We start from the raw sequence: 17,069 nt of genomic DNA, 5'->3' as shown, positions 1-17,069 counted from the left end.
TTCATACAAAGTATTTACACAGTACTTGAAAAATACACTATTATTGACTTACTGCTTTTCTCTGGCAGATATATCAAAATAGAGTTACAACATGGGAGGACTCCTCCATCAAGATCAGCTTTTGCATGATGTAAGTAACGAGGAGAAAGCTGGGCATGTTCCCCATCCCAATGCAGCTTCAGTCCATCAACTGAATAAAGTGAATAGTGAACACCTATCACGGCCAAATAACAGCAGAACCAGACTGTTGCCCTCAAGAGGGCATGAACCTGTGGAAACCTTGCTGCATCCATAATTACACTGAGAGAGAAGTGCTCTTTAGAGGTGGGTAGGGCCAGAGAGTTTCTGTTGATCTCTGGCAGAGATAGCAGTTATGGAGCAATCATTATCAGCTAAAACATGTTACAGTAGCCCCAAGGCTGCTCTAATCTCTGAAATGGTTTAACTGTTCCTGTACAGCCTGAGAAAGTGGTTCTGTTTAAAGTTCACTATGAACCAGAAACTAGGTTGAGAGTCCTTAATTTTTCTAAAAGTAGTTCAAGTTTCAGCTGCTGATTATTTTCATGACAGATGCAATCCTGATTTCTTTCCCATAACTTTTTTGAAGAACAAAGAAGTTCTTGCGACAGACCCCGGAATATTATTCATGCTTTTTTACCTTGCTGATTACTTGGCTACACAGGATAAAGGAAGTAGTTACAGCATGACAGCATTTTAAAATGCACAGTTTTTCCCACAATACTATCCACTATTAATCTTCAATGTGGGGACACTGCATTTGGATAGCTAACTTTTGAGTTCAGCCCCAGTGAAAACCTGAAGACGATGTTGTCCCACAAATCTAAAATAAGATTTAGAGTGTATCTCTGATTATTTACTGAAATAATAGGTGCAGAATAGGCATAAAGTGACTCTAGGCTTACTTACTTAATTCAAGGATTAAAGACAGTTTTGCACTGTCACTTGAATACCGTTCTTTCTCTTAACACTCCTATATGCTTACCAGCTTGGATATGTATTATCTTAACAAAATGGCATGGTAATGTCTTTAATAGATTAATTCAAATTGTATAAAATGGGGAAACAATTTTTGCAATGAACTATCTCTGTTTTATAATACCTGCACCACATATCCAACAGACACAACTTGAGAGTAGGTGTCAGCAACTGACTTGAAAAAGTGTAAAACAAAACATCCCTTTTGACAGCTTGGTTATAAAGAAATCCCTTTGGACTACTGTCACTGATGTAAACAGAAGTTAGACTAATCACTACTGGAAAATACTGTATTATGGTTTTAAAAAACAAAAGTGCTATCAGTAATTTTATCTGCACAAAAACAAATGAGTCTTTCTTGCCGACTTAAAGTGGAAAGTGAGCTTTGCTGAGTTTCATTATTATCAGACCCTAGAGATTGTAAACAGTTTGTGCAGTTAAAAATGAGGCATGCAAAATAATAATCTGAGAGGAAACAGTAATGAGGGCAAGTGAGTAATTATTTATAAATATAAAATCTGTGGGTGTTCTGTGGCTTATCAGCCGCTCAGAAGTCTAGCAGGAGAAGATCCAAGTTTGAGGCTCAAGTTCCCGTCTTATCTGAGCTACCAGGCACAGCATGCAAAGCGCCTGGCAAGCAGGCTCTGACACGGCTCTGCGCTCATCTCTGGCTGCCTCAGGATCCAGCAGGATGAGCTCTGGATGAAGACACCAACAGCTGTCCTTAGGTGGAAGTCTGCTTCCATACCAGCAGTAGGGCATTTTATCTAGGTACTGTCAGCAAAATCTTCGAAGTGCCAGTAAAAACATGTTTATATACCTTATTCTGACTAAATCCTGGAAATTAATTATAACCAGTAATGAAATTCGTATCTCACTGGAGGGTGCAAAGAAAACGCAGTTTATAGCGCTGTATCTAGGTACAAAAGCCCATAAGAACTCAATTATTTAATTCTGGTGAACTGTGAAATTCTGTGAATACAGTGATGAGCAATTACATAAAAACAATACATTGGCTTTTTCAGTAATCATGCACAGTACAGTTTTTAAAAGGGTTGTTTTAAAAGTCGATAGTAACAGTTAATGAAGTTGCTCAAGAGTTGACATAAGTTGAGGTTAAGACTGATAACAAGACACCTTAAATTTTATTTTTTTCCATGGAAGAACAAGAAAAAATGTGATATAATGTGTTTTTCCTTTCTCTTGCATTTTTTAACCAAATTATGTTCCATCTGGATAAAAGGCTATTCTGGTTACAGCATAGAAATGCAGTTAACTTACATGGCCAGCTGTAGACCACCCAGCCTTCCAAACTTTATGTCTCTGGTAAAGGTTGCTACCAAACCAAAAGTCTTCCTGAAACTTAAAACTCACAAGTCTAATTATTCACTGATTCTGAAAATAAACTGCACTTCAGTGATGCTGAGAAACCACAGAAAGGAAATTAGAGCTAAGATGAAGTACACTTCTCATCTAAGTGCTGACTGTTCTACCTATTATCTTCTGGAAATTAAGTGTGAGTTTGAAAATTCATTTTTCCTCCTCTTTCAAACAGTTGGACACCCAACATTAATATGAAAACTGACTGCAAATACTGAGCAATACAGTCCATGATATCACAAGAAAAATATGAACTATTACCAGGCAGTAATGTTGGCATTTCATATAAATAAACTGAGACAAAGCTAAAGACACAAAGAGTTTAAAATCTCATCTGGCTCATCACAGCAACAAGCAAGGGCAAAAGAAAGGCATTAAAACATAGAGATTATATCAGCTGTAAACTGATGGTTGAGTTTGGCCATCCTTCATCACACTAAAAGTCCACCTCACTAGAATTCTCCCCTGGAAACTTCCCTCATTATTCAGTTCAGATGAGAATGCCAAAAGCAGCTGTTGAACACTGGCTGAGATGTACACTGGTTTGATTCCAGTCCAGTGGAATACTTTTCAAATTCAAGACTGTTACAAAAAGGTGACTTGGGTTTTTAAGGAATAATTTATTTTGATTATAGGTATGCACAGTAATGAGAATTTTGAAAGATCACTTAGTATTAACAGGGATTTACAATTTATTTTTTTTTTATTTATTTTGAACTTCGGTGATGCAACAATACTTTAAAACTGTTCTAAACATAGGCTGGTAGAATTTCCATGGACTTTGCAAATTCTACCATCTAAACATTCTTAAGACACATACAGAGATTTTGGCAGTATTGAGAGAGTCAGTTCAATTCCAAACACTGTAAAAAGCAGAGATGCACGCTCAACTTATAAACAGTTTTTCAGTGTACATAAGCCAACTGCTCCTGTTTCTTGCTGACTCTTTGATGACCCAAGATAGACAGAAACAGTGCAAAAGTTCTAAAATTGCACCTCAGTATTTAATGGGATTTGTTGTTCTTTAACACTCACGTGATCATGTCTTCAGGTTCTTTGTTAAGCATCTGTATGTTGGTTAGCATCATGCACCGCCCCACTTCCTTGTCAAGATGTCTGAGTATGTTGTCCACAGCTTTTCTCACTTGGGAATAATACAATGACATACCTGCAATAATATGCATTTTGTATCATTTGTGATATTTGTAGATGTGGTATATTTTGAAAAAGAAAGCTGCTCAGTCAAGCTGTGTTGTATAAGTTAAGAACAATGTTTTACACATGATACAGCATATCCATTAGTACAGATATCTTAACTCAGAGACGGAATATGTGACCTTCTCCAAAAATTACTGTACATAAAAGTAGCCCAAGTGATATAAATACATATTTCCCAATGGAGTAATTGAAAAATACCTGGTCAAAAATATGTCTGTACACAGAAAAATAAAACTGCAGTTTGCCAAGCTATATATTTGGTGACTTTTCACAACAGAGGTAAAAGATCTTATCTAGTAGCAAGGTTTAGAAACGACAAGCATGGGAAAAAAAAGGAATCTGAACAAGCTCTTCTAAATCTTCTCTCATATGGAAATAAATGTCATGCTATTTTATGTGAAATGCAATATTAGATACACAGCTTTAAAGGTATTAATGAAAATCAAATACTTCACAAAAAAAAACTTCCATGCTCTCTTCTTCCATATTAATCAAACGCTAAAATTTTAATTTTCTTAATCAAATTTAAGATTACTAACACCAAATAATATATTCTAATCAGCTATCTCCATTCAATTCTCCTGTTTAATAAAGACAACAGTATCTTAGAACTTCAAAATGACATCAATTTTCAAATTCGATTAAATCAAAAGTTCAATGGCATAGCAGAATGCAAAAGAAAACACAGGAACTGCCCAGCTTAACCTTAAATGCTATATGTGGAAATCAGAATATTGTACCATAACATAGTAAAGAATTTAATAATGCAATAGAAGAAATCAAGAGTTCAAAGGTTTATTACCAAATGCAGTCCTCACTGTCACAAAGAATAACCAAAATGAACTGACTTAACAACAGCACTAAATACTATGTCCATTGTACATTTAACAGCAACGAGTCCTGTGCTTCTACACTTTCCTAACAATGGTACGATGGTCTAGCAATGGTACAGTACATCTTTGTCACTGCTGTGGAAATACGTAGACTCTTTCATTCACACAGATTTGGGGAGTTAATGGAGTACCATGGTGAGTAGCCAAATTTCCTTTTCTACTAGTAAATGCAGACACCTTCAGCACAGGATACACAAGAGTTCTCTTTGGCATGGGATTCTCCACAATGACTACAACAGAAGCCGAGGACACTCTCAAGCTGGGAGTTCAGTTCAGCTTTGTTTTACATTTACAAATTTCTGCCATTCTTAAAAGTTTCCCTTGGTGTGAGATACGCATGGCAATTAAAACAGGGTTACACAAAAGAAATCTCTGCTGGACTTTAAAGCTGGTACATTTTCAGAACACTGGAATTGTCTCTAGTAGGATGAATACCCATGAATAAACACAGATAGCCAGAACTAAAAGAGTTAATTCTTAACTATCATCTGCAACATCTGAAAAAACAGAGTACTGCTGTCTTAGATACCATTCTTGAAAATAATTTTGCGTAATAAAAAAAATTAAAAAAACCCCTATAGTTATCAAACTAAACCACATATTTCATTAGAACAGAAACATTTACAATAATGAAATAAATTGGATTTTTAACAGTATTAAATAATTCTAGAGATTTTTCCACATTCATTCATGCGCAACCTTCATACTGACCTATCATTTTTGCTTCCTCCTCTGTAAGAGTTTTGCTCAGATATGTTTTCTTCACTCTGAGAGTATTTCCAGAAGGAAGGACAGCACCAGTCACTGGCATTGGAGGTTCACCATCTTTTTGCTGCAGGCTATCAGCAATTACCAAGAAAGCTCTCAGACCAATATTCATTCTCTGTAAAGTTCAGAAGATGAATGATTATCATAATCAAACAATCATATTCTTAAATCACTGAAATTTTGTTACACAGTTGTACATTATTCAGTATTTTGGTCACAACAACCAGCCTGACATATGTCATAAAAAAATAGCCTTAAAATTAACAACGAATTTATAGTTTTACTATGAGTGGTTGCTCTTCACTCTCAAAACTTCAATTTTTCCCATCTGTACATTATAATTTTATCTTCAGAATAAAAAGTATGGATTTGAACCTGGAGTTTAATAATACATCCTAACTGGACCTAGAGTTAAGCACAAATGTCCTAAATGGTCACTATGCACAAAATGAATAACTGTCTCAAAAGGGCACAAGATTGACCCTACTGTATGAAAAGTTTGGGATGGAGCTCAGCACCAAAACATCAGGATGATGAAGCTAAGTGCAGTGAATGTCTCCAGGGAGTTGAGAGGAAAACCTGCAGTCTTTATACTGCATTGATTAAAACATCAGAATGTTTTTCATTTCTGAGAAATGTATTCCAAAAATTGAGACGCAGTCCTAATGACAGCTTTCAAGAAATGCATTCACATGGACTTAAAACACAGAAGGCTGCATAGAACAAGAATTATCCCAATTATTTCATTGTCTTTGGACTTACATTGTTGCTGATGTACAGTAACATTTCAGATGTTAAGATCTTATGAGGTCTATGTCCCTCTGATACACAGATATCTTGCTGCAAAGAAATACTACGTCTATTCCTTATAAGCTCTGCTTCATGTGCAATGATATCTGCAGCACAGCAGTGATCAGACTACCACAGATGAGCCTGATGCCAACCCTGGCAGGATCTGCCTACTCAGGAGCTCTTTTTGATTTTTCTGTAGTACTGAATAAAGATGAAAGCTGTGCTATAAGTAGAGTTCTCTTGTTTTTACTGGTTTTGACAGTAGAAAGCTTAACACAGATGTTTCAAAATATCTGTTTTAGAATCAAACAGGACTTTTGCAAATAGCTCATTTTATTTTAACATTTTAGTGAAGAGATATGACTGTGCAATAGAACAGGATTAGCATCATAGAATCACTGCATTCTCAAATGGTTTGGGCTGGAAGGAAACTTGAAGTCCATCTAGCTCCAACTCCCTGCTGTGGGCAGGGTTGCCACCCACCAGATCAGGCACTGAACACTTTCACAGATGGGGCATCTGCAACTTCTCTGTGCAACCTGTTCCAGTGCCTTATCACTCTCTGAGGAAAGAACTTCCACCCACTAATTAAGGTAATATAGACTAACTAATGTAATATAGACATATTTTATATGAAGAATACAAATACTTCTTATCTTGCATGTATTATTTTTTTAACATTCAAATGTTTGTTTTGTTTTGTTTTGTTTTTTTAATTATAGTTAAATGAATTTCAAGAGAATTTTTCATTATTTCATGAAGTATTTAATTTTTTTAAAGATTTTCAAATGCCTGATTGTTTACCCTAAGGAAAGCACTAGAAACATGACTAACACTAGTGGAGATGCACATGGCCACCACCTTCAGTTCTTCTTGCATCATATACTCTTTCTCAGTAACACTGCTTTGAAAAACGTTGAGATCTTTAAAAAGAAACTGTTTTTATAATGGAGTATTTCCATGCATTACATAGATCATCAGCAGAGTGATCAGGAAATAGTGTGGCCCATAGTTTTATTTCTCTCCTCCTTTTTGTTTTACGCATTTACATGACTTCACACTCTGTAACCTTCACTAAGGAAGCACAAGACAGGAATGAACAATGAGGCATTTCACAGATCAGTCCACACAAGCATTTCATCAAGAAATCAATTTCAAGATATCACTTAGAAGCTGGACAATGGCAAAAACATGCTTAAAATGTAAGCAGAAAGCAAATGTATCACAATATAATACATATAAACTACAAAAAATAAATGCAGATGCATGCCATACCTCAGGGTTGAGACTGAAAGCTTTTGCAGGTTTTCCAACACAAAGGAAATCAAAGATAATTTCTTTCATTGCAAAATCTAAACGTTCCTAAAATAGTAAAAATATTGCAAATCATTAAACTTCTCACTTCTGCTATTCATTTCAAGGCAAAAGAATGTTGAAAACTACTTTAATCAGGATTTATTTAAATGTTCAGAGAATCAGACTTTTAGAAGTATGCTGAACACATCATCAGATCTAAGCTCTCATCACTGCTGTATGTTGACAAACGACAAATTTCTGCCTGCTTAATTTACAGCATTTACATTCAAAATGAGCCATTTTGGAAATAAGGCTTTTAATTATTTTATTTAAACTGCTGTAATTATGGTGCTAACATAGTATTTTATATAAAAGCAGATTATTCACAGATGGCATAGTTCAGGGAAGATTTTAAGCATCTGTTGTATTCACTTCTATGCAGACTTTAAGCACGCGCTTAAGTGCTTTGCTCAATGTGAATTTAAGTAATAAAAGAGAAGAAACTGAAGGTTAGTGTATTTTAGCAATTCCCATTTGAACTGATGAAAACTGGATGTGCTAGCTATGTACTGAATCTGCGTTTCCTCTAACTTACCTTCTTCAAAGCAGAGAAACTTATTTGTAAAGTTCAGCAGGACTTATTCAGTTTCAGCACAAAACACAACTTACTATTTCAAATTTTACCAACAGTCAGAGGTAGTCAATTAATGTATTTTCTGACTAGCTGGCAATTTCAAAAACTGATGAAAAACACACCTGAGCAGAACTGAAAATAATTTTATCTATTTTCAGAGGAACAAAGATAACAAAAAACTTGCTTCAAAGGAGACTTTCTCAGCTCAATCTACGAGGATTGCTCTGAAAGTAACGCCTTCTATTTTATTATGTTGGTCTACGACATCAGAGGTGGACGTTGATGGTATGGCAGTAGAGGTTGAACCTTCCCACCAATATTCTACTATGTGTTGTTGCTGTGTGACAGATGGCAGCAGAGGGGCAGACTGACAAAATGGCATCTGATATGGAAGTGCCTATGAAGGAAATGTGTGTCACTGAATGCCTCCATGCAGAAAAAATTGCACCCATTGACATTCATCAAAACTTGCTGAATGTTTATGGAGACCAAACAGTCAATGTGAGCACAGTGAGGCAGTGGGTGCTGTGTTTCAGCCGAGGCAGCACTGGGTCACCTCCACTAGTGAAGACTGTTGTAAGGATGGCATTCAGATTCTTATTTATTCCTAGTGAAAATATATACCTGATGATTTGACTATGATGAAAAACAGTTTTTTGTTGTGAAGAATTTGCTCGGAGAAATACTGTTATTTGTATCTGTTGTAGTTTCCGTGGAAATAAATAGGAGGCATTACTTTTGGAATGACCCATACATAATATTATCATTACCTGGATGAATGATATTAATAATGGTACTGCAAAAAATATATATCAGAAAATAGAAGTTTCTTTATTTGCTATTGGGAAAGGAACTTATCCATTAATTGGAAACATATACACATGGATCTCCCATACCTGTGCAATAAACTGTATTATCTTCACAAAGATATTTAGGGGCATATCTCTTGGCACAACACCACGGGACCCTTTGGGGAAAAGTGTTGTGACAATCGTAATAAGTCGACTGTAAAAGAAAGAAAAAAGCATTAGACAGTTCTGGTCCTTGCAGACCTTCAATGGTCATGAAATGTAAGTTTTAAATCCAATACCATTTACAAAATTAAGAAAGTATTTTCTTATATGAAAAAGTAATGGCATAATTTGTTCTGATCCTTAGCTAAAAAATTCAGTGCAATTATTTTATTTCACTACTATATTATGACTATTATATATTATATTATATTATATTTTATTATATTATATATTATATTATAACAATAAACTACTTCTAAATTTAATGAGGCAGAGCGTGATTTTTTGTTCTTCCACAGGGTGGGCAAATAATGAACAGGGACACAAAAGGGAGTATTTTATTGTGTACTTTTGAGTGCTTTTTTTTTTTAACAGCATGAATAGGTTTAAGTCAAAGGAGTTCAGGAGAACTGTAACACCTCTTCATTGGCAAGATCTGCTCTGCAAGTCCTTTTTATCATAACAAATACAGCGCCTTACCTTTGGGTAGCTGTATTGCTTTCACATTTAATTCTGATCATGTAAACCCACAGTAGTCTGTACAGTGATTCCAGTGCAACTCGAGCCATTTTGGGGTCTTTATTCTAGAAAAAAAAAAAATAAAGTTCAGACAGAAACTAGAGACGAAGTTCTGCACTTAATGGATGTCACGATTCAGAGTTTGTACAGTGACATTAAAAAAAGATATAGACCCACAGCTGCCCAGTACCCTCATCCCTGTAGCTGCAGGATACCTATGCATTTGACCTACCTCTCCCAGTGTTATATAAGCTGTCAGAAAAGCAAAATATCAGGTTAGTGCGGATTAAATACAGATTACAATTTAAAATATGCATTTGAAAGCCAACTCAATTTGACTCTGAAAAGAAAATGCTGTCCTTAGTTGATTCTGTGAGTATAAAAGGTGTTGTCCTATGATGCAGACCTGGTATGAAGAACATAGAAGATATTCAAAAGAGAAAGACCAAAAACCTTCAAATTCTTAGGGTGGCCCAGATATTGTTGCATCTGGAATTAATTAGATTTCACTGGATTATCTGTCTGGATTGCCATTTATTTTTGGAAACTTTTGGACTAGTATATGATTTCTGACTGTTTGGCAATACAGTTTTCCATTTCAACATCCAGTTAACTGAGACCCCCTCCACCATGTGACTCCAAGCTGAGACAGTGATTATATATTCTACCTGTGCCTTCTGCAGAGGTCTCCAAACCACTGGCTCAGCAAGTGGCAGGAAAGAGGCCCTTCATTTCAGCTGACCGCTTCACTGCTTAGGTAGGGTTGGGAACCATCTTTTCATTTGAATCCACTTCAGGTGCAGAATGGCACTCTAGTTATTGTGGAAGTAATAGATTTGAGAATACCTTCGTGAAAAAAGCAAGTTAATATTGGGCCAGCTTTGGTAAGTCACTCAAGCTACTTTCAGCAATAACACTGCCTGTGTCACAACTGTTTGACTCAGGCTTCATTTGAGGAAGAAAAACAGGAGAAAATTGAACTAGGCAGAAGTATACTTAGTTGTTATCAACAAAATCTGCATAGCTAACTATGTACTGTCAGTGCATAAAAGTATGTATGGATCAACTAATGGCAATAATCCAGCATGATTACCTAAAATGGATTTGCAACATATCAAGAGACTGAATATTAATTAAGTTTTAATACGGTAGTTAAAAACAGAAGATACTAACCTTGAGATTGGACAGGCAGTTGTTGAGGAAAATATGCCATCTGTTTAAAAAGAACTGCTTCTGACTGACACAAAGTAGACATGTTACCAAAGGGTACAAAGCCTAAACAGGAAATAGATGATGATATATATTATTCACGCATCTACAAAATATAAAAATGATTTAAAAGAGCTACTGCAAATGTTAAAGTTCTAAATCTATCATTTTGTGCAACGTTAGTCAATAAAAACACATTGTTACAGGTTAAAAATGAACATTTCTCTAAAGCTGCTAAAGATGTGTTTTACAAATGCATCAAAACCAAACAAATGCCTACTTACAAAACAATCACAAACCCAAAGAAGGGGCATAGTTTTAAACTCTGACAGGGTTAATTTCTGTCAATTAAACGACAAAAGATAGCACGGAAACATCCACATCTTATTATAAAAACTGCAGGACTGACACAGTTTGTTGGGATTTTTGAGTACTCAATTACTTCTCAAAATCAGCAGTCATGACATTGACTGGGAGATGTGTCAAATGCACTGCTGAGGTGTGCTAAATTACAGACAATGCCTGGGTCTGCTGCTGGTTACATCCTGTGAACTAGAAAGTAACAAGGGGCAAAAATGTACCTATTGACTTTAATCTGACGTAGCTGCTTCAGCAAGACTTTTTGGTTTCAATTCTCATGCTAACACAGCCAATCAGGACTTTAAAATATAGTAAAATAAGATAACTTTTAAAGACCAATGATTCTCAAAATTAATGCTAAAACTCCAGCATTAGTCACAGCTCAGTCTACTTTAAGTACACTCCAAAATCCTGTAATACATAACATAAATTGCCCATATCTAGGTTTCACCTAATTTCTTGAGCAAATGGCAAATGTACATTAATTATTACTTTTATAATCTTTATGTCCAAAGTCCATATAGCAGAAGATAACTTTTTCCAAAGATTTTCTTACGAGATTAATGCTATGAGCACTTGGCAGGATCACAGAGCTCAGACACATACCAAGATTGTTAAACTCATCCTAACTCAGAGCCCTCGAGTGGAAGACACACAAACCATCTCCTGGAGTTTCCTAGTTCTCTTTGTTTACTATTAAGAGAACCTCAGCTAGCTCAGACCAGACTCTTTCAGACAGAAAATGAGGTCCCCACCCTGCCTGTTCAGTAAATGTGCTGATTCACAAAACACTGATCTCAGAAAAGAAGGTCCTTCTCAGACTCCAAAGAGCACATTTTCTTCCTGAGGTCTGAAAGTATGCACTGCAGCTATTTCTGCTGGCTGTTTGCTTCTTCCCTTCTCCTCACAATGTTTGCATTTCTAATCACACCCTCCCAAAGATCTAGTCTATTTTGTCATTTTTAACTATGTAGCTTCCAGTGTGGTATGTGTAGACAAGCAATCAAATGCTAATCCCCAGCTGCGCAATCCTTTCTCAAGCATGTACTATTGACTTTGGCAAGCACAGCCACCAGTTTGGGGAAGTTCTATTTAGTGTGAAAACTGTACAGCAAAGCCCTTGCCCTGCTATAGTTTCAACAAGGCTTTATTAACTTGGCAGAGTGGAGTAGAACCACACAAACACAAGCAGAGAGAAATCAGAAATTTGTCCCAAGCCTCCTAGTAATTCAAACAGAACTGTATCCTGGAGAATGCTTAGGCCGTTCCCTAGCATTTGTGTAACTGATGTGGGCAGTGCAACAGTGGCAGGGAGCAGCAGCACACTCCTGCAGTCCTCCCAGGAGATTCTCTAGCACAGGTGAGTAGCAGTTGTCGAAATACCTGGAAACAGGTGAGACTTTGGGACATTCCCCTACAACAAGAAAGAAAGGACAAGCGACAACTTTCCTTACTTACAAGGCCCAAGGCTTCAAAATGCTAACAGCACAGCGCTGACGTGCGCTGACCCAGTTGGAGACACCAAGTGCTTAAGGCAGCCAGCGTCAAACTGACTCAGATCTTCATTTAACTCAGATCAACTCTGCTTCCAAAAATACACTGCAGCGCCACTGTTCATCTCACAAGAAAAAAATGACACAGAGAGCTGCACAGTAGCCAAGTTACGGATTTAAAAGGGCATGTGTTATACATATTTTCATTCTTACAAAATATTATTTAAGCCCCGTGAAAGAGTTGTTCCCACATGTCTCACTTGACAAGAAATGAACTCTATTCTTTCTTCTCTCCTCCTAATGTTTACACATAGCAAGTATGAGAAAACCTAACGGTTTAGTAGCCAGAGCCCCAGAAGCTGAAAACATCTGCCTGGTTCAGACTGATTAAGATCGTATTCTGAATAACATAAATATGGTTATTTCTTTGCAGAAACGATAGCCTACCCTGCAAACAGAAATGCATTAGCTATAAAGTCAAACAGAGAAAAAGTTTTGCAACTAGTTTTGTGAATTTCCCAAGAGCCTTGTTAAAGGGATATTTCTGACAGTGAATTTCAGCCTCTGCTTCTTAAAGTTACCAACCAATGAGTGCTTCTTTCGTGAAGAAAGTTCAAGTGTTGTATCATACAGGCTTTCAACAAAGTTCCTCAGACAGGGGACATTCACTTCATTTTTAACAGCCTGAAAGAAAATGCCATGTTAATGAAACACCATTTCTCAAGATGTTTTATCTAATTTAAAGAAATTATGCAAACAACTCCCAAAATAAAACTCACAGCAGCTACGGGGACTAGAATTTCAACAAACAGTCCTGCCAGGGCATGCTTGATATCTTTGTCTTTAACTTCAAGGAAATAATGTGCACATTCCTAAAACAAAAGAAAACAAGAACCATAAATTGTGTATCAGCTGGAATAAAGACATCCAAAGACTGCTCAGTGCATATCAAGAAAAAAAGTCTTGCCAAGCACACAGAAAATACTTGCACTGTGTGATAAGTTCTAAATTTGCATTCTGCTGCAAGCACAAAGCAGAACACAAATCAAGGCCAAGGATCTATTGCTCCAACCACTGTGATCCACAAACTCTCTCCTTACTCCAGCTTTTCTAGTTAGTGTTTTGGGGAAAGTGAGATGGATGCAGGGGCTGATCTCATGCCTTCCCTCTCTATATATTCAGAAGCAGGAAGAATACTCCACACAGTCTGCTTTATGTAATGCACTGTAAGGCCAGAAAAGCAACATATTTCTCCAGTAAGATAAAGTGGCAAGGAACAATCTTACAGCAAATATGTTGGGATGAATTTAATTGCTATGGTGCATTGCTGATGAAAGATCAAAACACAACAGTGTGATTTCCAGCCTGCAATTGGGAATTGAGAGGGAAGATAAAAAATGTACTTTTGTCCTACATAATGCAGCAAGCTACTATCCACACAACTGTGCTGCTCAGGATGTGAGGCAGAGAAGATAAACATCTGTTGTTTCTGTTAACTTCTCTGAGGACAACAAATTGTATTAGTCCAGTTACTTTTTTTTCTAGATCCAAGGTCCCAAAAGCCACTGACCTTATGAGGAAGATCCCCACTGACCTTTTTCCCTGCACATGCGTATAGAACAGTTTACAGATTAGATCAAGCCTATACACAGGGTTCTACATCATGTAACTTCAGTCACTACAGCCACTGCTGCTAGACTGCTGAGGCTCTTGATCAAAGCCAGTAGCCTTCGTGGCCTTCTCCAGTTGGTGGTGAAAGTCAGGGTCTGCCAGAGCCCACTGCTGAGGTCAGCTCACCCTTTGAAAATGTCTCTCTCCCAGAGTGGAGCTGGTATGACAGAGCCTGTAGCACTCTATGTAGATACTTAAACAAATAGATGAATTACCACAGAATCAAACTATATATGTGTTTTATCAAATTGAGCAAAATTGGTTTTCATATACAATACAAAGCATCTTACATATATATATATATATCACATATATCTTAAATATCTTATGATGCAGTGTAGGATCATCTTATGGATCACTGATATGTATGATCATTATCTACAGTGAATCTTATGATACACTGTAGGATATATAAAAATTCATTAGGTGCTGAGATACTCCAGTGATGAGCAAGACAGAGATTATTAGCATCCAGATTTTGAGCCTAATGCATGAGAGCTTCACTAATTTCCAATTTCAACAGCAGTGAACACTGGATTCCAACAGCGCCGTGCAGTAAGAACACAACACATCCACTCATATTACTTGTGCACTGAACACGCACTGCTTTGATGTGTTGCCATCTCTGAATAACTTACATGAAGTCAACACATAATAAGCTGCATTCATATATCAAAACACAAGGTAAGAAGAAAAACGAACTTTTTCTGTACTGTTAAGTATGGTTTAAAACACTGCAAGATTCAAATATAACGTGATTCACATTCAAGGTTTAGAGAAATTATTCTGCATACCTCTGTGTGTATGCATTTGTATTCCAATGCCAAATCCTTATTTGTCAGCATCTAATATTAAATATGGTTATTTTTCCTTCCACTGACACTATTAATAAGCTGATCTTACATGGAGATTTACATAAAACATTCATTTTACTGGCTGACTGGCTACAAACTCTGCATCTATGAATACGATTCCAAGAAAAAAGAGCAGATAAAAAGGTTAAGCAAAACAAACCTGCTGCGGGGCATACAACCTACCATGTTTTACCAGGCAGAAATGTGGAAATGTTGAAACACATACGATTTTCTTTTTACAGAATAATATAATATGTTAGTTCAAAGCATGCATGCCAGACAGACTATGCTCTGTCTTTGTGGTTCTCAAACTGGATGGGTACAGGATACCCTATAGAGGAAGGAGCATGAAGGTGTGGTGGAAGGTGACAATCCATCCAAGGGAAATTCCATCCAGCTTTTGCTTCATTTCTTTTTCTTCCTTTGTGGTTTTCTACATCAGAAATTCCATTCTTCTTTGGCAACTATGTCAAGGGTGGAAAATTGACTTTGGAGGCAGTGAGCAGCTATGCAGGGATGCAGGGCAAGGAATGGCTGTGGGATGCCAGTATGTGAGGTCGTGATTCTACTCTTTTTGTTGGAGAAAAACTCTTTCTGCTGGAGGAGATGGGGACTTGAGTATATGACTCATGACAATTTGAAATGATACATTCCTGAGTTAGGAGACTGGAGGACTGAGAATTATGTGTGGAAAAATCCCCTGAAGTATCACAACAGGAATTTTACCTGCATAAACTGAAGAGAAGCTTCAAAGTCCTCCACAGGATACATCTTAATACGGAAGAATTTCATTCCCATTATGAGACTGATAATGCTTTGAACTACATACGGGCTTTGTTCTTTATGCCGTAGCTCTTTTAATTCTGCCATGAATTTCTTCTTTACAGCAGGAAATCTAGGAATTCATATTGGTTAGTTACAGAACAGTATACATTCATGTTTGAAATGTATTGTAAAGCATTCAAATGGGGAAAAAGCTACAGAAGATTCACATCTGGTTGTAAAATATCTGGTGAATAGATTTCTTTCTGTTCAGCTTTCTTTTACTTCTGACAAACTCAAAAGAAAAATAAAGAGTACAGCCTGATCTTAGTCCTTACGGGTAACTACATCTTTCCAATTATTGTCCACTTGTGATTCTTTTTAATATTTGAGCTAACAGTATCATTAAAGTAGCCCTCTCACATTACTAAAAAAATTCAAGTTGAAGGATCATGAAAAGTACATGCAGTGTTTTCAAAAGAAAAGGCTTAAATGATAACCATGAAAATATTCAAATAGGCCATTTTTGCCTTTCTGTTTTTTCTAACAGTCATTACAATAACATTAACTACAGCTCGGGATAGGGGACAGAGGTTGTGCCCATTTTTTATCTCTCTCATGAGTCTGCTGATATTCTCTATCCATAAGAATCATCTACGGGATTCAGAAGAAGTTGCATTAAATAATAAACTGAAATAACTACAGAAAGACTTTAAAATATTGCCAAGTTGCTGCAGCCATTTTAAGGTTTGCCCAGCTAGAGAAAAAATAGCATACAGAAAAAAGACTATTTGAAATAGCTCTCTTCAGCACTTTGGGGTTTCCACAGCCGTCATCGGTGAGATAGGGAAAATAATTTTGCTAATTTTTTAGTCTAGTTGAATTTATTTAGGATGACTGGAACACAGGAACACAAAACGGAAACAGGAAGTCTCTGATTTTCTGAACGTTATGCTCTAGACCACCTGAATGAACAGAGGACCAATGAGATGAAATGATTTACTGTGCGCTATCTTTAAAGAAATTGAGAGAATCAGAATATTTGCATACTAAGCAAATAAAACTACTCAGGTTTCCTTTACGTATGGTATTCAATTTTACTCACTTTGCTTGAGCTAGTACACCTATAACTTCTGCATATAAATCTGCGACAATGTGCATATTTCCAGTGTTAGGACCAAGGTACCTAGCAAGAGAGAAGAAAGAATTCT

At 36.6% G+C, this 17,069-nt stretch overlaps 1 protein-coding gene across 2 annotated transcripts in view; it reads right to left on the bottom strand.

Annotated features, from left to right (window-relative positions):
- Positions 1-17,069, bottom strand: part of FRY (FRY microtubule binding protein) — a gene marked incomplete at both ends in the record, with an annotated part of 159,987 nt that overhangs the window by 86,802 nt on the left and 56,116 nt on the right. For both annotated transcript variants that reach the window (XM_079549123.1, XM_079549124.1), the window contains 10 exons: positions 3,412-3,544; positions 5,199-5,370; positions 7,323-7,409; positions 8,874-8,982; positions 9,471-9,574; positions 10,683-10,784; positions 13,157-13,255; positions 13,351-13,443; positions 15,823-15,991; positions 16,964-17,044. In XM_079549123.1, coding sequence (XP_079405249.1) covers positions 3,412-3,544; positions 5,199-5,370; positions 7,323-7,409; positions 8,874-8,982; positions 9,471-9,574; positions 10,683-10,784; positions 13,157-13,255; positions 13,351-13,443; positions 15,823-15,991; positions 16,964-17,044 — 1,149 coding nt within the window. The remainder of the gene's footprint in view (positions 1-3,411; positions 3,545-5,198; positions 5,371-7,322; positions 7,410-8,873; positions 8,983-9,470; positions 9,575-10,682; positions 10,785-13,156; positions 13,256-13,350; positions 13,444-15,822; positions 15,992-16,963; positions 17,045-17,069) is intronic.

This window comes from Tetrao urogallus (assembly GCF_951394365.1).
Source record: "Tetrao urogallus genome assembly, chromosome: 1".
Taxonomy (NCBI): domain Eukaryota; kingdom Metazoa; phylum Chordata; class Aves; order Galliformes; family Phasianidae; genus Tetrao; species Tetrao urogallus.
The sequence above is the reverse complement of the archived record's forward strand: the minus strand, read 5'-3'. Positions and strand labels throughout refer to the sequence as shown.